This window comes from Microtus pennsylvanicus, chromosome 2 (genome assembly GCF_037038515.1).
Source record: "Microtus pennsylvanicus isolate mMicPen1 chromosome 2, mMicPen1.hap1, whole genome shotgun sequence".
NCBI lineage: Eukaryota > Metazoa > Chordata > Mammalia > Rodentia > Cricetidae > Microtus > Microtus pennsylvanicus.
The window spans coordinates 8,639,250-8,659,161 of NC_134580.1; the positions used below are offsets into that span (position 1 = coordinate 8,639,250).

Here is a 19,912-nt window from a genome sequence, read left to right on the forward strand (position 1 = left end):
TGCACTCAAATAAATGCTAAAGAATTGTAATACACGGCCCTAAGAAAGGAGCCCACAGGTCTGATTTTATGACTTGTCTATGTGGGACCTACCCTGGGCATTATTTTGGTTGCCAAGGCGTTAGTTGTCTGTTCATATTGTTAATGGGGCGACCCGGCCGCCTCGATACCTATTTTGTAGATGAGACCTTCAAATCTGGTGAGCCTCTGAATTACCAGTAATTCAAAGTGTGGGACCGGGAATGACTCGGGACCTGTACTGTCACAACCTGTGGTTCTAAGCAGAGCTGTCCAACCTCCAGAGAAAACGAAGCTGAGCCCAGGGGAAATCCACCGAGTCTATCATCTCTGCCTGCCCTTTCCCAATAGTTCCTCGGGGGCAGAGCTGAATGGGCCGTTACCCAGGGTCTGGCACAGAGCGACTCAGGAAGGTCATGGGAAGGCAGATCCCTGCTCGTGGGAAAGCTGTTCGTGTGTGTGCCAACAAGTGCTTTGGTCTTCAGAACAGAGCGTGACACTTCTTGACTGTCTCAGAGGAGGAGTCCACGATCCTAAGAAGCTGAGCAAACTGTCCTGGGTGGGAGGAAGGAGTCCAGGCTTCAGAGCTAATCTCAAATATTTCATCTCAGGCCCAGGCTTTGCTAGCTGTCATCTGTGCAGTCTCTTCTCACTGGCCTCAGTAACTTCACCGGCAATGGTGCCATTACCTTGACGAGAAACTATTATATGGGAACCGTACCAGCAGCTCCAAGAAAGTGGCAAGCACATGGCCCGAGAAAGGAAGGAGGCAGAAACTATGACCCCACCCCTCCTTGTGGAAGCAGATTATTCTTTTATATATATATATAATAGATATATAAATATATATATATTAAGTATACAATATTCCATCTGTGTGTATGCCTGCAGACCAGAAGAGGGCACCAGACCCCATTACAGATGGTTGTGAGCCACCATGTGGTTGCTGGGAATTGAACTCAGGACCTTTGGAAGAGCGGGCAATGCTCTTAACCTCTGAGCCATCTCTCCAGCCCCGCAGATTATTCTTTATCTCCAGGAGAGAAAGCTATTGCTCAGCCAGTTGCTCCAGTTTCGTTAAAAATAATTTATTTACGAGCCTTACAAAAATACATTGGCAAGAGAAAAATAAAAGTTGTATAGGGAATGGGCAGGTCCGTCCTTCCTTTTGGTAGCTCCCTTGAGACCCCTGCCAGAGAGTGGGGAGTCAGGTGGGAGCCCCCAAGCTCAAAGTGGAAGAGGAAAAGAAAGTAGAGGGCTGACCTGAGCCCTCTTAGCCATGGGGACCGACCCAGCAGGCACCCAGGCACAGGGCAAGGGCTGTCCTGGGAGGACAAGGGAGGCAGGGAGAGGGAGAGAGAGAGGGAAGGAGGGCACACTGAGGATATCTCAGGCAGGAAGGCCTGCTCAATCTGTCTCTGAGGTGAGGCCCCTGGGCCGGGGCTGGGGTGGCAGAACTGGAGTGGGATGTCCACCTACAGTCTCAGGGCCTTCCCTGTCCTCTGTAGCCCCTCCCTGGTCCACCTGAGTAGGCATGTTTGAAATGACCAGGCCAGGGGAGGCTGGGCTGGGGGAGCCTGGTAAACGCCTGCTCTGGCGCCGGGCAGGCTGTGGAGGAACAGGGGGTAATGGGGGAGGCACGGTGGGGGCCCGGAGGCTGGTGCCCACCAGACGGCGTGGCAGAGCTTGGGGAGTGCCAGGGCTACCAGAGCCAGGGGGCAGGGATGGAGCTGGAGGAGATGAGCGTGCACTGGAGGGTTGGGGAGGTGGCATGGTAGGTCGCGCTGGTGCGGGGCGCTTGGCTGTGGAGGAAGGGAAATAGGAAAGTTAGGGGTTTGTGTGTCTGAGTGCATTCCTCCTGTGTGGTGGGAGGGGGCCACTTTCCCCAGTGGGTTCTTGTCATTTAGTGTCTCTTCACTCCTCCTCTGTTGTCCTCAATGTCTCAGCTCACAGAAGATGCCCCAGCCCCCCACCATGGTAACGCTGTCACCATTCCCAGTTTCGCAGGTCTCTGAAACCATCTTGTCCATTTTCATCTTACTTGGCCCTTACTTGTGCCTCTCCTTTGAACATAGACCCAACATGGCCACTGGTTATCACAGTCTAGGTGTCAAGCAAGAGTGGGAACACATTTGTTGAATAGATAAATGTTACCCGTCCCTGCTAACACACGGGTCCTGCATGCCTCAGAAGCCTCAGGTCCTCCGGTAAGCTTCGACCTTGTGAGGCAGCTGGGGGGCTAAGTGGAGTCAAGATCAAATCTCTCCCTGGCTCTCTGCACTGGACTGTCTGGGGTGACACATTTACTTCCTGGGGCCCATTTCCTCACTGGTAAGAGGGGGTGAGAGCCCCAGTCTCCCACAGCTGCCAGGGCCAGGTCCGGTGACTCCAGCAATCCCTGTCTTTCAGGTCCCTGTGTGGTCTGCAGGCTCCTGCTGCTGTTCTCCTAGCTCTACTGAAGCAGCCAGCTCTAAACCCCCTCGTCCTCAGGGCCTGGGGTGGGGGCTCCCAGTGATCCAGCCCCCACAAGGATCCTTGTTCTCTTACCTCTCCATTCTGGACCAGGTTGACATATAAGTCAGGAGCCTCCAGGACTCCTTCCAAACCTCTCTTCCCTCTACCCTTAAATACAGTTTTGGCCCTATGCTTTGTAGTCCTTTGGGCTTCTGGGGGGCTGGAACACCCATCACGCTCACATTGGCTAGCTTTCTCTCGCCCTTTCTGTGTGCCGGAGTCTGGCACGCTCCCTGAGCTCCCAGGCCATGCAATTCTTCAGGGTCAGGGCAATTACAGTTTCTACCACACCGCACAGGAGGGTGCTGAGGCAAAGCATCACCTTCCCAAGGGATAAGAGCTAGAATCTGGGTCCAGAGTGCCAGGCTGCAAACCCAGAGCATCTCACTCCACTACTGCTGGCCTTTCTGGTGGTCCAAAGACATGGGAGGACTAGGATTGCCAGCTCTCTGGCTCTTCTCTCCCACACCCAACTTACTCCTCCGAGTCATGTCCTCTGCTGAAGCAGCCGTTTCTGTGGTGCTCCTGCTGACCTTGGGGGAAGCTGGCTTGGGCAACTCAGACTCTGTCCTGTTAAGGGAAGGAGAGGGGCAACAGTCAAGCTTGGCCATCTCCTGGCAATCTTCTAGAGTCGGGCATGATTCCAAACTGGTGGGTAGGACTTGCTCCCTACTGCCTATGGCCGTGTGGAGACTCTGTCCTCACTCTCGGTCCCTTGGTAGACACTTCTGGGATTGGTAGGAGTCTGTGTCCTAACTTGACACAACCAAGAGTCACATGCAAAGGAGGAGTCTCTACTGAGGGACTGACCAAATCAGACGGGCCTGTGACCATGTCTGTGGGGAACTGTATTCATTGCTGACTGAGGGGGAAGGCCCAGCTCACAGTGGGCTGTGCAGTGCCTGGACCATTGATGGTCCTGAACTGTATAAGAAAGTATAAGAAAGCTGGCTGATGGGAGGTGGCAGTGCAAGGTTTTAATCCCAGCATTCGGGAGGCAAAGGCAGGCAGAACTCTGTAAGTTCGAGGCCAGCCTGGACTATAGAGAAAGCTCCAAGACAGTCAAGGCTACACAGAGAACTAATATCTTGAACCATGCCTCCCATAAAACAAAACAAAACAAACAAACAAAAAACCAGAAAACAAAACAGCTCCAAAGAGCAGGAGACTTTGACTTTTGGGGCTGGAGAGATGGCTCAGAAGTTAAGAGCACTGGCTGCTTTTCCAGAGGTTCTGAGTTCAATTCCCAGCAGTCACATGGTGGCTCACAACTATATAATAATAAAATATAATATAATAATAACAATAATATATAATATAATGAGATATAGTGCCCTCTTCTGGCATGTGGCATACATGCAGGCAGAACACTGTATACATAATAAATAAATCTTTTTAAAAAGAAAAGAAAGGAAGGAAGGAAAGAAGGAAGGAAGGAAGGAAGGAAGGAAGGAAGGAAGGAAACAACCTGGCTGATAACCAGTCAGGGCATGCAAGGCAGTGATCAGCATTCTCCTGACCCTGCTCCTGCTTGAGACCTGTCACAGACTGCTCCCTAGAGGTGCAAGCCCAATAAGCCCTATTCTTCCCAAGTTGTTCGCCACGGCAGCAGAGAGCATCTAGGACAACACCACGACTGAGCTATAATCTGGTGGACAACCCACGGAGTGAGAGGTGGAATGCCAGGTGACCTCCCTGCCTTGGCGTCCCAGGTGGTCTTTTCCTCTTTTTTGAGATTGCCTTGTGCAGCCCAGGCTGGCCTTGAACTTTCCACATAGGAAAGATGATCCTTCTGCCTGCACCTCTCCAGTGAGAGCTTATAGGTTAGCACCAAGTCCGTGCTATGGAACGCTGGGGCTGGAACTGGGCAAGCACTCTACCAGGTAAGGTGCACCCCCAGACCTCCATGTGATCTTTAGGGGATGTTCTGCCAACAGAAGTCAGAAAGCATGTGAGCTGAAGGAAATAATCCATGAGAGCCTGGATTCCAGGGCGCCCTTCCTTTCCTCCCTAACTGTTACAGCTCTTCACAGTACACATACACTGCCTCCTCCCACAGCAGAGCATGCATCCAGCCTGGCATCATCACAGGGCCACTCTCCCTGCCCCACCCATGTCAAGGGTTGAGGGTGGCATATGTCTGCCTCATCTGAGGGAGTACATGGCCATGGTGTGAGCCACTGAGGCCCTTGTCGGTACCACAAAACCCTTCTAGACTTAGAGAATTGGATACAGGACAGTTATAGAGCCCAACCATCCCCTCCCAATTCCCTAAATTCCCAGGCCATGAACAATGCCTGGCACATAGTAGGTGATATAGAAATAGCCATGCTACGAGGAAGGCTAAGGGTAGGCTCCTTCCACCTACTCCAACCAGTGGGACCAGATCTGCAGGGCAAATATCGCCATTCCATCCCTAAGTCCTCAGAGACAGTGCCCCAGGCGAAAGTCCACGTGGCCAGGGAGAAGATAGTCATTCTACTTAGCCCTTACCTTTCTTTCACGGGCATCGAGGCTGGACCTGGGGTGGCAGCTGGCACAGGTACAGCAGGTGGCAATTCCTCAGAGGTCCGTTGGCTACTGACCTTTTCCTGGGGGGCCAGGGCTGAGAAGATGCCTGATACACTGAAGTTGATATCTAGAGACAGAATGAACAGGTGTCAAGTTCAGAGAGTTCCCCATTCTGACCCGAGGCTACTCGCTTTCCCTGAAATGACGGGATTGCTCTTGGCCTTCTCAGTCCCATGGGCCAGGCAGGACTGTTCCCATTTCACAGATGAGAAACTGAGGCCCAGTGTGAAAAAGCAGCTTCTTCTAAGTCACAAGGAGGGTTTGTGGGGGAAACAGGACTGAGACTGGGTCGGAGTCCAGGAATGGGGTGTGGGGGTGCCTAGAGATGATATGAAGAAAGGACGTCACCTCCAGGGAAGAGGGTGTCTGTACTCTGTATCAGCGCCTCGACCACACCCACCACCTGAATTGAGGACACAGAGGCTGCATCTAGCTGGGCCTGGTCCCTGGTACAAAAGAGAAGCAAGAGTTTTAGCGACCCTAGCATCGTGTGACTCCGCTGGGCACGGCTGACGGCACACGTATAGCTCCCGTTCCCCATCTCCCACTCCGTCACCTATGACAGACATCACTCATCAATTCTGGGCTCTTTCTCCACAGTTCTTGAACTGATTACCCCCACTGAGCAACCACAGTTCAGCACACGGAATGACACCTTGTCATCTGTCTGTGGCCTGGAGCGCAATGATGATGCTCCTGAGTCACCACACCTTACAGTGTGTAAAGCATTGCCCATCTAATTCCCACAGCAACTCCCTTAGAATGCATGGAAGCTCTCCAAGGCCCATGTCTGGAGGGATGGGAGTAAGGTTTCCATCATCCTCCATGGTTTCCAGAATCCACACCAGGTCACCACGTAGGTGCCCCATCACTACCAGGCTGGTGACTAGCTAGGGACAGGCTCCTGTGCTCATGGCCCTCACCCTTCTTTCTCAGGAGGCCACAGCAGGTTGGGCCCCAAGACAATGGCGATGTTGCTGGGTGTCATCTTGTTCACTTCTTGCTCTTCTGCCAGCAGTGCCAGAAACTTCATCAGGTACCTGGGTTGGTGGGTGGCAGAGGGTCAGAAATGCTTACCAATGCCCTTAAAGGCCTGAGAACTTCATACCCTTGAGTTTCCAGAGAGGAACAGATAACACATGGTATGGTTACGTTTTTACCAGCTAAGTTCCCTGATCTATTTTTTTGAGGGTCAACTGTATGTGAGAGGAGAAGCTAAGCTGAGAATCTTCTGGCTGCCACAGGCAGTCGGGACTGTCTCCAGTGCTGACACCAGACTGAATGCCCAGGGTCTGAGAGTGGCAGGGGTGGGGTCTGAAGCCAGGCAACACAGTTTCACAAGTGTAAGAGGTTTGGCTTCTTTGTTTGTCTTTTAAGACAAGGTCTCCTAGCCCAGTTTGGCCTCGAACTCTCTACAGCCAAGGATGACCCTGAAGTTCTGATCCTTACGCTTTCTCTAACTGCAGGCATGAATACCTCCAGTATATACCGTGCTGAGGAGTAAACCCAGGGCTTCGTACACTGTAGGTATACTAGGTAAGCACTCCACCAACAACTACATCCCCAGCCGAATTATCTTTGCTTAAGACAGGGTCTCACTCCATAGCCCAGGCTGGCCTCAAACTCAGCCTCCCTTGTGCCGGCATCTATAGGCACAAGCTGGCTACATTTGTGTCTCCTGGGATACAGTCTAATATAAAACAAAGGACCAGAACATCACAGGTGAGGTTCTGTGCTCAGGCACAACACAGGGTTAGAGTCGAAACCAGAGCTTTGCGGGGCTGGGTGTGCGGGGGTGGGCCAGGGCTCACCTGAGGTTGTTGAAGTTCTCTTGGGGCAGGCGGCTGCAAACACCATGAAGGGCCTCCAGGCGAGCCCCAGGCTCCTTCAGGCTGGAAAAGGGAGACTCACCAGTGAGCCAGCTCAGGGCCACATTCTTAGCGCTTTCACCTCCCCATACCCCTCAACCCCACCTCCTCACCTGGCTGCTCTCATCCACTCATCATAGAGGTCAGAGGTCATCAGGGGCTCTGGCAGCTCCCGGAGATAGGACTTGAGAGCACCTGAAACAAGGCCAGGGGAAGGTGTAAGGCAGAACCCCCAACTCCCCTTCTGTGTGCCCGAGGACCCAGCGCTCTCCACTTGGAAAGAACCTCTAGCTGTATTCTCACTAACTATTAACGTGTCTAAGTCTGATAGTTTCTGTGGGTCACAGGCCCTTTTAGCGAAGTAATTAAAAGCTTGTCCTAAAAATAAATGCACATACATTTCAAGGGTTCATCACAGATCTGCATCGCGAACTCCTATGTGCCCCAAGGTGTCTCTTTGGTAGCGTATCAGACCTAAAGCCGAACTCTGATAGTGTTACCTTAGGCAGCTCTGCCCAGTCCCACCTTCTGCCTAGAGTTCCCAGTGGATCAGGTACCTGCCACAGCATGGGGGTCCGAGCAGAACTCCTCTAGGCTGTGGGGATCTGAGGCCATTGTTTGCTTGAGGCGCTTCAGCACAGAGGCCCCAGCAGCCAGACGGAAGAGGCCCTGGGGCACAAGAAGGGACATACAGTGTGTCACAGAGAGGGGGGCAGGAGCAGGCTGCTGGCCTTCAGTGTCCCACACCCCTGGTGGTCAGAGATGGCATTGTGGTGTCTATGCCACCCTCCCAATGTCAAGGCCTGGAGTTCTGAGCACAAGGCAGGACTGGGAAATGGCTGTGTGTGTGTGTGAGAGTGAGTGTGTGTGTGTGTGTGAGAGAGAGTGTGTGTGAGAGTGAGTGTGTGTGTATGTTTGTGTGTGTGAGAGAGTGAGTGTGTGTGTATGTGTGTGTGTGAGAGAGAGTGTGTGTGTGTATGTGTGTGTGTGAGAGTGAGTGTGTGTGTATGTGTGTGTGTGCGTGAGAGTGAGTGTGTGTGTGTGTGAGAGAGTGTGTGTGTGTATGTGTGTGTGTGAGAGAGAGAGAGTGTGTGTGTGAGAGTGGGTGTGTGTGTGTATGTGTGTGTGTGCGTGAGAGTGAGTGTGTGTGTGTGAGAGAGTGTGTGTGTGTATGTGTGTGTGAGAGAGAGAGTGTGTGTGTGAGAGAGTGAGTGTGTATGTTTGTGTGTGTGTGAGAGAGTGTGTGTGAGAGTGAGTGTGTGTGTATGTTTGTGTGTGTGTGTGTGTGTGCGTGAGAGTGAGTGTGTGTGTGTATGTGTGTGTGTATGTATGTGTGTGAGTGTGTGTGTGTGTGAGAAGCGGGGGCTGGGAGAACAGTAAGGAACAGAAGTCTCATGGGGGGAGAGAAGTCTCAGTATGATTGGTGGGGAGCCTGAAATCTACTTGTTGTTGGGTGATTTTTCACCCAGCAGTCTATCTTCAGGAAAGGGCCAGCATCTAACAAGGACTGGACTGGGGACCCCTGGTTCCTCATGTGACTCTGAGCACATTTACTTTTTGCCAAACACAGCCAATGAGAAGCCCCACTCACACCCAGGGCCACTGGGATTAGTAAGTGGAGCAAGGACACCTCAGTTACCTGTGGCACGGTGCCAGGCCCCTGAAATGCCAATCAGTGAGTCAGAGTCAGTTTGGCAATGGGAGGTTACGCCTTCCCCCTGAGAGGGGAACTATGGATAGCAGCGTGGGGGAGGCACACGGCCCTGCCAAACTCCATGCCTCAGCTCTCACCTCCTCCTGCATGCCCTCTGATAGCAGCATTAGAACGCAGGCCTCAATGGGCAGGGCAATGTCACGACCCAGCTCTTGCAGGTGGGTTCTCAGGGATACCCCATATACCCTGGAGATGGGGGTAGCCGTCATCAAAGGGGAGAGATCTGTGGAAATGAAACACATCAGAAGCCTGGTTCTTCCTGCCCCAGGCAGTAGGGCCAGGGCAGACCGGGCACCTCTAGGAACCTGCCTTCCAATCTACTTCAGTGGCACACACAGCCATCTAGTCTACCTCCTGAGTCTGCCCACTTCCACTGCCCTCCCTTGTTCAGATTCCAACCTTCTAGAAGGTCTCCTGGCTCCTGTCCTCTTCCTTCCCCACAGCAGCAGAAGTCCACCCACGAAGACTGGATCCGGTCCTCTCCCAACTCCCACCTCACCCATGGCTCCCTTCTGCCCTTCTGGGTAAGGAGCAAACTATTTTTGTTTGTTTTTCCAGACAGGGTTGTCCAGGGACTCTCTGTGTAAACTAGGCTGGCTTTGAACTCAGAGATCCACCTGCCTCCGCCTCCCGAGTACCAGTACTAAAGGTGTTAGCGACCATGCCTGGCTAAGGAGCAAACTTTTATAAAGCCCTAAGTATTCTATGGTAGGAGGTGTGAGGCTGGCTTACTCATGTCCCCACCTGATTGGCTGTGGTTGTCCCTCAGCTCTGCTAGGGCCGTGTCCAGTGAGGTCAGTGACCTGCGATGGTAATCAGCCTGAATTTCCAGGAGCTGTGGGGACAAAGGACGTCCCCCGGAGAAATGAGGGAAGTGGAGAATTCCCCAGGACTCTTGGGGGGGGTCCCAGAAGTCCTTCCCTGTGGCGTTCACCCTGATTTCAGGTAGCTGGAGCTGGGTCATGGGCTCACATGAATGAAGTAGTTGGCGTATGAGTCTTCCTTGGTGGCAAAGTGGTACAGGTCGGCCAAGTACTCATCCTTAGAGACAGAGGGGAGAGGGCAGGTGAGGCTGGGGGCTGGCAGGGAAGCTACTGGAAGATTAGCTGCCCAGAGCTGAACAGCTGCACATGGAAGGTCCGCACATGGAAGGTCCCAGTCAGCTTTCTCGCTCGGTCAAGGTCTACACTTTGTTCTTTACGATTTTCAGTTCTTTACATTGGGTCCTCAGATCTTTAGCACAATCTGTTCATATCCACCATGCAATCATTCCTTCACCCACCCACCCACCCATTCATTCATTCATTCATTCATCCACTTGGCAAGCACCACTCGCTTCGTTCACTTATCCAGCAAACGCCAACTCTCTCTAACAATCACTCATCGTACAAATGTTCTTCATTCGTTCGACAAACACATTCATTCATTCATTCACTCGCTAGACACAGAGAGTCCCAACAACCACATCCCAGCTGCTAACGCACTTGATAAGGATGGCAGGGGCTCTGGGTCGTGCTCCACTACGTAGATGCTGACCCCTAACTGCCTGGAACTAAAACTCAGGGCTGCCGAGGCCAGCTTTGTCCCTTCTCTGAGTTTAATTCTCCCACCTGTCAAATGCACAGGCTACCCGCACCTGTCCCCTGTGTGGCGATTCCAAGTGACCTCACCTTGCACTGCTCCACCTTTCTCTTTAGCTCCTCCTCTTCTTCCTTCAGTGTCTCCACCTTGTTGGCAGTGGCGGTGTGGCTATGACTGCTTGGGCCGCCACCCAGGCCTTGGCTGCTCCCTGAGTTCTTGGCTGCCTGGCTGAGCCTGGGGAAGGTCCCAAGGTGGGTGGTCACTGGCCCCATTGCATGGTCAGAGCTAAGTGTCCCCTCCATACACGTAATCATACAGGACTCTAGGGTTTATAGAGGCAAAATAGAAATTCCTTGGGCCTCTGCCCAGACTAGGCCAAAGTGCTGTAGGGCTCCCTCTGGTGGTGTTCCTGGTGATCACAGCAATCCAGCTCCAGAATGCAGAATAGGAGCCCTACAACCATATAAGGATCTTGGAAACGAGTGGCTTTCTTAGTTTTGGGGTCACCTAAAGGGAGCACATGCACACCCTCACATATATATGTCTTTCCCACATGTGTTCCCAAGGACCAGCATGGCCACAAGTACCCAACGGGCCCGGCAGAGCCCTACTATGTCTTGGCCTAGGTTTAGGTACTCACCTGCTCTTGATTGTGTTCCAGTCGGACACCAGCTTCTGCAGGCTTTTCTTGTGTTTGAGGATGGCAGGCAGCTCCTCCTGAGGGTAGGCACAGGGAGGGTTCAGGGGCCTGGGTGGGTGAGACAGGGGGAGCAGGAGGTTAGGGAGGCTGGGGCTGCCCGCAGGGTCACCTCACTCAGCCTGTTGAGCGGCTGCAGGACATCTCTCTCCAGGGTCATCTCGAACTCAGCCAAGATTCGGGCCAGCTGGTTCTGGATGGCGCAACTCATCTCCAAGGCCTTCCTGTGTGTAGAGAACACAATAGGTCAAGGCTTCCCTGGCCCCTCACCTTCACATAGAAATACTTGAAGTTCCCTGTGGCTCCATTTCTTGCTTTCTCAGGTCTTACTGACCTGGACAGTGCTCTCAGCTTGGTCAGCCTTTTGAGGCAGACACTGTGGCTGATATGGTCCCCTCATTGTTTGCTGGCATCTAGTGAAGGCCAGGTCCCCATTCATGCTCACCCCATGCTAGAATCGGGACCCACAGACCCCCGTCCATGCTCACCCCTTGCTAGAATCGGGACCCACAGACCCCATCCATGCTCACCCCATGCTAGAATCGGGACCCACAGACCCCCGTCCATGCTCACCCCTTGCTAGAATCGGGACCCACAGACCCCCGTCCATGCTCACCCCTTGCTAGAATCGGGACCCACAGACCCCATCCATGCTCACCCCATGCTAGAATCGGGACCCACAGACCCCCGTCCATGCTCACCCCTTGCTAGAATCGGGACCCACAGACCCCCGTCCATGCTCACCCCATGCTAGAATCGGGGTCCAGTTCTTTGAAGCTTTCCGCCATCGTGGTGGAAAGAGCCATGAGAGGAAGCTTCTTCTGCAGGGAGGGCGGGGTGAGCCGACGTGAGTTTACCAGTCTCCTCCACCCAACCTGAGCCCAGAGCACCCGGCCACACCCACACTTCAGCAGAGGGAGGAGCCAACCAATCAAGTCCACAGTCACAGGTAAAGCGTGGAAATAGGATGGCACGCGTGTGTGCGTGTGTGTTTGTGAAGATCTCCGGCCTACCTGGGGTCCCCCTCTCCCTTCCTCTCTCCCTTCCTCCCTCTCCAATTACTTGACTAGGCAAGAAGGAATGATCAATCCCAGGAAAAGGGAGCTGGAAGCTGTTCCAAGGTCACACCACAGCAAAGAGAGCTGGCCTGGTGGCTGGGAGGAGGGTGGCCTGAACTCATTCCCTGCCTTGGGTTGTAGGTGGTTTAATCCGGTCAACATCTAGTTTAAGCTCTCCAAGGCTGCCTATTGCCTTATAGCCAGGCCCAAGAGTGACTGATGCCTTCAGGGCATTGGACAGGTTTGTCAGAATCCCTGAGATTGGGACTAGATAGTTGTGGGAACCCAACCCAGGTCTCTTCAAGAGCAAGTGCTTTTCCTCAGCCAAGCCTCCAGCTCTAGTCACATGAATCTCTAATCATCCCCATACTTCCACCTGGAGCTATGGAGAACACGCCAGAGGGACCACAGGGTCGGTTTTGCCACTTGTTAGCTATGTGATCTCGGGTTAGTAAATTTAGGTCCTGGTCTCCCATTAAACACGAGCGACTTGTACAAGGGACTCTTGCCAGGGCTCTTGGGAGACAATGCACTGGCAGTCTTAGCAACAGTCTGGCAGGAGTCAATAAACGCAGCCTGTTGAGTAACAACAGTGAGCATCCTCCATCCAGCTCACACGGCGCTCCGCCCACCTACACCGCCTGGGGGTGTGCTGGTTTGGAGCAAACTGGAGAATCTGCAGCCGAACCAGAGGGCCTCATTGCCACCCCATCCCTCATCACTCAGGCCCCTCCCTCCTCCTGGAGACCCCCACTTACCACCCGCTTGTCCATGTCAGCCCCGCTTTGGCCCTGTAGACAGGCCTGTAGCCGTTTGTGAACATTGTGGGCTGCTCGCTTAGCAGGTTCCAGGCGCTGCTCCACCTGGGAGGTAGAGGGGAGGGCGGAGGGGGGGGGCACTGTAGATTGTAAGGGGTGACTGCTCTGTTGTCTCCCCTAGAGCAAGAATCACTTTTCTCTTCCCTCCTGGAGCGCCCCTGGCCAGCAGGGAATGACTCAACCAGGCCCTCCTCTGCTGTCCCCACCTGTCAGCCTCTATACTGACAGCCTGCACGGACCTGCCTCCCAGTCCAGCCCGCCCAGGCACGTACCTGCAGCAGGTCCTCACCCAAGAACTCGGCAGTCTCTGGGGTGCTGTGGGGGAAAGGGGGCCTTCTGCTGAGTCAGTCTGGGTTAGGAAACCCACCACCTCCCTCGGTTCCCAGCATATGGCACCTGGGCCCCAGTTCCTTCCAGGACCCACCAAGCCTGGGTGGCCTGTCCCCACCGCAGTTGGAGCACATTCCGTAGGTTTTAGAGGATGCATGCCTGCTTCCTTCTCCACCCAGGGCTGTGCCCTGGGAGAGGGTGGAACCGTGACACCGAAAGGGCAGGAGGGAGCTACCCAGGGCTCGGTTTTGGGACACAGAGGAAAAGTTTCTCTTCTTCCCATCCCCCAAATCGTTTGCCTGCCCCGGAAAGAGGAGGTCTAAGCTGGCCCCCAGAACGGGAAGTGTGGAAGCTAGCCTCCGGGGTGGTCAGGCCCACAGGCACACGACATTGGACTGCAGCTGTGGGCAGGTCCCCAGACTCTGGCCAGGGACACATAGGGACATGGGTTCAGAGCATAGTGGCCTGGCTTCGTAGGTGCACACAGGTGTCTATGTCACCGGAGGACAGGATCAAGTTTCTGGATACTCCCTCCCAAGGCCCAAAGAATGGGGAACTCCCAGGCTGGGGAAGAGGAGCAGAGAGAAAAGCTCCGAGAAACTCCCCAAACTTCCGCTCCCCTAGTTCTCGGAGCTGGGGACCGAGGAGAACGGGGGTGCCTTTACCTGAGCCTGCGAAAAGCAGAAGCAAGACTTTGCTGCAGGAGGCCCCTGGGCTGGGGGAGGGGACGGACACCCAGCTCAGAGCAGGCCCCTCCTCCCCAGGCTAGAACACTGCCAGTCCCTTCCCCCAGGGTCTGGGGCCCCCAATTGGCTCTGTTCCTCCCCAATCCAGCAGTTAGAAGTGGTTAATTGTTCCCATTGTCCAGAGAGGACAAATGAGGCTCCGGGCAGCGTTCCGGCTCAGGGCGCATTCTGCTCTCAGCAGCCTTTCCAACCAAGAATGGAGGTGCCTTTTACCCCCTCAAAGGCCAGCAGTGCCTGTGCGACCACTGTGGCTTCAGACGCCAGGAAGCTAGGTCGGGGCTCTGGCATGCTAGAGGACCGCTGCCCAGATGTCCCCGACCTCTCTGACCGGTTCCCGACTCTCCTGCGCCCGCTCAGGTCCTGCGGGGAGACAGCAGAGCTAGAAGGGGGTGACACTCACCGTCCCAAGCTGCCAGTGTGGGCCAGCTGCCGCATGCGGTGCAGCTGCCTCTTCATCATCTTGGGTCCGGACTGGGGGCCGAGGGGTCACCGTGGGGGGTCGAGGCTGGCAACCCCCGGCCCAGCCTGCTTCTCCGCGCGCTTCGCCCCGGATGGGTGGGCGGCGCTCTGGCTTCCTGGGCCGCCGCGCTCCTCTGGCTGGCGCTGGCGCTGGCGCTCTCCTCCCCCGCTCACGACTCCGCCCCCGGCCCCCAGGTCACTCCTCTCTCCAAGTTTGGAGTCTCGCTTTCTCGCGGCTTCCGGGCCCCAACGACCCCCGGCTGGTCGCCTGGCGAGTGTCTGTCGGTCTGTCTCTCTGCAGTATGCACGTTGAGTGCGGGATCCTTCTTCCCGCACCCTGCCCCGCTGCGGCGACGGGTGGCGGGAAGCAGGTAAGCCGCTCCTGCCACCGCCGCCCTGGGCATAAACAACCTTTGCTCTCTTAAAGGGAAAAGAAGGCTCTGTGCCTTGAAGAGACAGGCGGGGGACAAGCCTTAGGAACCTGTGCAGGCCAGTAACCAAGGATTGCTCCTTGGAGATTTCTTACTCCATACCATCCCGTGGCCATCCCTCAGGCCTGCTAGACCATGACTGGGAAACCTGGGCTACCTGGGGCCACCAGACACTAATGTCCTTGGACCGGTCCCCAAAAGTTCTCATTCACTGTGTATAGTGGTCTGATAGGGCAATGCCCTGGATCAGCCCATACCACAGAGTAAACAAGATACCCCGATCTGCTTCTTGGCCTTAGAGGTACTCCACTTTAAGGGTCCTCAGTTTGGACAGTTTCCTCTATTTGTAAAGCTTTCTCGTCCCTCTTGGAAAATGTTCCTGCTCCCTAACCTTCCTTCTTGTCAGGCACTGATATGGGTGCCTGCTCTGAACCCCCAAACCCGATAGAAGTTTTCCCTTTGGAACTTGCCGCTGGGCATACAGTAGGTGTTCATAACTGGTAGTTACTACCCGGCAAGAGAGCCCGTGGGCAACAGCAAGCTGACTCCCGTGTGAACCCTTCAGCCATGGGGAGGCGGGAGGGAGGCTACAGGAAGCCCTGAGCACCACACCACACTTTGCTCCGTTAGTTTCAGTTCAGAACCACACGGCTTGTGCACCTACTGTGTGGGGCGTACACAGCCGCTGAGCTTCTCAAAGACAGCCGCCTCTGCATACCCTACTCCCAGCACAGGCCTGGCGCCCGGTAGGCACTCGGGCACTCGCTGGGAGCTGGCAGCCCCTTTATTCATTCAGGAAATCCTATTGAAGCTGGAAGGAGCCCCAGGGGTCCCAGCAGCTAGTGCTGCTAGGGCCAGAGCAAACGGCTAGAACAGCGCCCCTCCCTGGAATCCTGGCTCTGCGTGTCAGGAGATGGCAGGCCAGGTTCCTTCCCGACTTCTTTTTTTCCAGTTAGAAGGCTGCTGACCAGTGTTTGGAAAAGAAATGGCAGAAGACCCCTTGAGAGGGGTCCAACCTTGGGGTGCACTGATGGAGACACCAGAGTGGCATAGACCTGGGCTCCTGATGTTAGACTTGGAATGTTTAGCTTCTGATCTCGGCCCCCTTTTTTTTCCCCACCATCCAGGTCCTACCCAGAACATTCTTTTTGTTTTTTTTTTTTTTTTTAATTTATTTAACTCTTTTGAGACACCGTTTCTCCGAGTAACTTTGGAGTCTGTCATGGAACTCACTCTGTTGACCAGACTGGCCTCAAACTCACAAAGATCTGCTTGCCTCTGCCTCCTGAGTGCTAGAATTAAAGGCATGCAATGCACCACCACTGCCCAGCTCCAGAACATTCTTGAGATTCAGTTTTCTCTGACTTGGCAATGGGCACACTCCCGCTAGGTGAGTGAGCACTTGGCTCCAGGTGCCATCTTCTTGCCTCTAGGGAGGTTTCTGAACTCCATGGTCCTTCTGCCTTCATGTTCAGGGCTGGTCAGGCTATCAGGTGGCTTGACTGGTCTGGAAGTTCCCGAGGGCAGGCCTGGCTTATACCCTATGCTTCCTAGGTTTGTCCCGGCCTAGTCCTAACTCTAGCCTGGGGACAGGACAGCTCCCTGGGCTAGAAAGCAGGTTGTTTTGTTTTGTTTTAAAGAGATGACCAGAGTCTCTAACCACTCAAACTCTTGCCCAGCCCCCATTCCCCAGCTCTAACTTCCCTGCAGCCAGACCCAGGGCCCTTCTGGGCCCAGCCAGATGTGCTATTGTGCTTCTTGGCTGGGTCACCTTGTAATGAAGCCCTCCTGTGTCACACCTGTTGAATCATAGACGATTGGAAGCCCCAGAGGTTGGACCATAGGCTATTCCTTCAAAGGGTGTTGTGATCAGAAAGTTTTGATTAGTAAATACCAAGATCATGGGCACCGGGGTGGCTTCTCTTTCATGGGGGTGGGTATTTTGGTTTTTGTGGTTTTTATTTTTTCTAGACAAGATTTCTCTGTGTAGCTTTGGAGCCTGTCCTGGAACTTGCTCTGTAGACACTGGCCTCGAACTCAGAGATTCACCTGCCTCTGTCTCCCGAGTGCTGGAATTAAAGGCATGTGCTATCACCCCCTGGCTCAGTGTTTTGGTTTTGTGGTTTTTGTACTAGGGATCAAACCCAAGGCTTTGTGCTGCTTGGCAAGGGCTCTACCACCAAGTCCCAGCCTCAGATCTCTTTTTACTTAAAAAAAATTTTTTTAATTTATTTTTGTTTTGTTTTTCAAGTCAGGGTTTCTCTTTTATAGCCCCGGCTGTTCCAGAACTCTTCTGTAGACCAGGTTGACCTCAAACGCTCAGAGATACACCTGCCTCTACCTCCTGAGTGCTGGGGTTAAAGGCATGTGCCACCACTGCCCAGCAAATTAAAAAAAAAATAAATTTCATTTTATGTGTACAGGTGTTTTTCCTGCATGTATGTCTATGTATCGTGAGTGTGCAGTCCCTTTGGAGGCCAGAAAAGGGTGTTGGATCCCCGGGAACTGGAATTACAGATCATTGTGAGCCATCATGTGGATGCTGGGAATCGAACCTGGTTCTCTGGAAGAACCTCAGCTCCCTTAGCCACATTTTTTAATTTAGTGTCTGCATGTGTGCACATGTGCATACATTACTCTCATGGGGAGGTCAGAGGTCACTCCTCTTCCACCATGTTGGTGCTAGGGGTCGAGCTTGGGTCCTCATGCTTCATGGCGGGTACCTTTACCCACGGAGTCACTTTGCCAGCCCTTCTTTTTATTTTGGGAGAAAGTCTTGCTAAGCTGCCCAGTTGGTCTTGAACTTGCAATGCTCTTATCTTCCCATTAGCAGGTATTACAGGTATAGGCTGACAGGAGCCACTGAAAAGGACCACAGACTTCAGAATGGTACAGAAGTACTTCCGAGGTCACCAGCTAACTCCTCCCTAAACTATAGGCCTGTTGACTCAAGTGGAGAGCCACCCAGCGTGGTCTTGTCCAGCTCACGGATGAGCCCTCTGGGGCTCAGTAGCTCAGCAGTATGGTGTCATGAATGACTTGGAGGATACCAGATCAGTGATTCCCTGCATCCCCAAAGAACAGCCATGGGACTCGGGGGGGGGGGGGATGTCTCTCCCCAAAGAACAGCCATGGGACTTGGGGGGGGGATGTCTCTCAGCAGCACACTAACTGAATGGATAAGACAGCTCACCCCTCAGCCACAAACAGCACAAGCATAATAGGATTACAAGAATTAAGCATGTAAAATTCTCAGAAAAGTGCCTGGCACTACCTGCTGTTAGTCATTACTCAACCACCGAAAGTCAGGAGGGACAAGAGCCTTGGCCATCCCTGCCTCAGTCGCTCTTGAAACATGTCCAGCTGCCTTAAGATAGCAGAGCTCATCCTCCCCTAAGGATGCTGTCTTTGCCTCCGTTTGGCAGCCATGCAGACCCAGGCTCTTCGAGCAGATGTGCACACCAGTTGGCTGTGTGGTGGAGGCCGGGTCAGAGGACAGACCTCAGGCCTATGAGCCATAGCCTTTCTGCTGCACACATGGCTTTGTCTGGAAACTCCCTCAGGCCTTCGCTCCTGCCTTCAGTGTGGCCACTGAAGGACCAACCAGCCTCCACACACATTTGCCTGCCATCCCTGCGACAGTCTGGCTGGCATCTGCTAGTGAGACTACTTGAGCGGATGTGGTCAGGGTAGCCAGTAGGCAGGGTGGGGTGGAGGCTGTTGGCTTCATCCTACCAGCTGAGGCACTTTGCCACATGGCTAGATTGTGGCAATACTAGAAAGCCTCCAAGTATTGGCTTCTGCCCACAGCAGCCAGCACAGGTGCATTTCCTGGGGCTCTGATAACGCCCTTGCCCACTCCCACTTCCACAGGTCCAAAAGCCTTTCCAGGAACCCTGGGGTGGGGCTGAGGCAGGACTCCACCTGCCACTGGTAACCCTGGAGCAATGTGTGCTCTTGGCCGCAGCTGGGAGCAAAGTAGAGCAGGTGACAAAGCTGGAGAGCAGGCCCAGGTGGCTAGAAAATCTGCAGTCTTGATGACCACCTCCTCCTCTGCTGGTCCAGTCTCAGGCTCACAGGACAGTTCTGAGGACTCAAGGCAGGGGGGAGGGGAGGCTGCAGGCAGCAGGCCCAGCAGTGTGCCAGGGTAGATGGCTCCTCCACCTGCCCTGGGAGTAGAGGCCACAGAGGGTGCCCTAGGGCAGCAGAAGCCTCTCCATCACTCTTGGCTTCTGCTAAAAGATAAGCAGCCTGCATTGTGGTTACTAAAGAATTAACTGCTGGCTCTGGCTAGTGTCCCATAAGTGGAAGTGTGGCTTTGAGGTCTGGGAAGTCCCGCTGGCTTGGTGTGGTGATGGAGTTCATCTTTTAAGAGACAGAGGAGATGCTTCCCAGGGTCCCCATGCTAAGACAAATGCAGACCTCCAGGGGTGCCCCTTGTCCCCCACTCGCTGAGAGTGCCATGCTGGGCTCCAGTCTCTCTAGTTCCTACCAGATTTTGATAGGCCATATCAGGCATGGGACTGCTCAAGAGCTGTGCACTAGACAACTAGGCCAAGGTCAGAGGTAGCGTGGGGCCAGGAAATGAAGGGATACCCCTACGACAGCCTGGGCTCTTGGGCCTATAGATCCCTCGAAGGGGCCTCTACCTTGTGACCCTTTTGCACAAGGAACCTAGAAGGGAGAACAAGCCAGTGAGTGACTTTGGAACCAGCACGCCAATTCCTGGTCCTATGACCTCATGCTAACCCTCACCCATCCAGGGTCATCTAACAAGATTATAATGGACACGACTCTGAGGCCCTTTGCAGAAAGGACAGGTACTAGGACAGGCCATCAGCTGAGTCACGCACTGGCGTCTGGTCGGAAGAGGCTCAGAGGGGCTGGTGCCTCCTGTCATTTTGCTGTACGGTCCGCCCCAGACGCCTTCACTGGGTATGTGCAGCGTGGGCCTGCCAGGAGTTCCTCCCGTGGGACTCGGGGAGCTGTGTCACATGCAGAAGGTCTTCATAGGATCTACGGGAAGGGTTTTAGTAGCCAACTTCAGATTAGGAACTGGCAGATGAGACAAAGCGAAAGTGTTTTCTCACATGTGGGACTTCCTGGAG

At 54.0% G+C, this 19,912-nt stretch overlaps 1 protein-coding gene across 2 annotated transcripts; it reads right to left on the minus strand.

Annotated features, from left to right (window-relative positions):
- Positions 1–1,084: 1,084 nt before the first annotated feature.
- Sh3bp1 (SH3 domain binding protein 1) lies at positions 1,085–14,541 on the minus strand. Of its 2 annotated transcripts, none has more exons than XM_075959931.1 (18): positions 14,315–14,541; positions 13,111–13,171; positions 12,779–12,883; positions 11,707–11,783; positions 11,075–11,186; positions 10,906–10,982; positions 10,355–10,499; positions 9,657–9,725; positions 9,429–9,519; positions 8,762–8,907; positions 7,528–7,639; positions 7,084–7,165; positions 6,914–6,994; positions 6,026–6,142; positions 5,451–5,548; positions 5,025–5,169; positions 3,010–3,101; positions 1,085–1,819 (listed from the first exon to the last, which is right to left on the minus strand). In XM_075959931.1, exons 1-18 carry the CDS (start codon positions 14,371–14,373, stop codon positions 1,425–1,427), a joined length of 2,064 nt encoding a protein of 687 aa, XP_075816046.1. In that variant the 5' UTR covers positions 14,374–14,541; the 3' UTR covers positions 1,085–1,424. The 2 variants fall into 2 exon arrangements, with proteins under 2 accessions (XP_075816046.1, XP_075816047.1); XM_075959932.1 differs by having other exon boundaries at positions 13,111–13,153; positions 14,315–14,517.
- Positions 14,542–19,912: the final 5,371 nt, after the last annotated feature.

Coding starts and splice junctions, on each gene's coding strand:
- Sh3bp1 (XM_075959931.1), bottom strand. CDS start 14,373: ATGATGAAGAGGCAGCTGCACCGCATGCGGCAGCTGGCCCACACTGGC. Junction 10,500..10,905: donor TGGAACACAATCAAGAGCAG/GTGAGTACCTAA, acceptor GACCTTCCCCAG/GCTCAGCCAGGCAGCCAAGA. Junction 6,143..6,913: donor GAGAACTTCAACAACCTCAG/GTGAGCCCTGGC, acceptor CCACCAACCCAG/GTACCTGATGAAGTTTCTGG.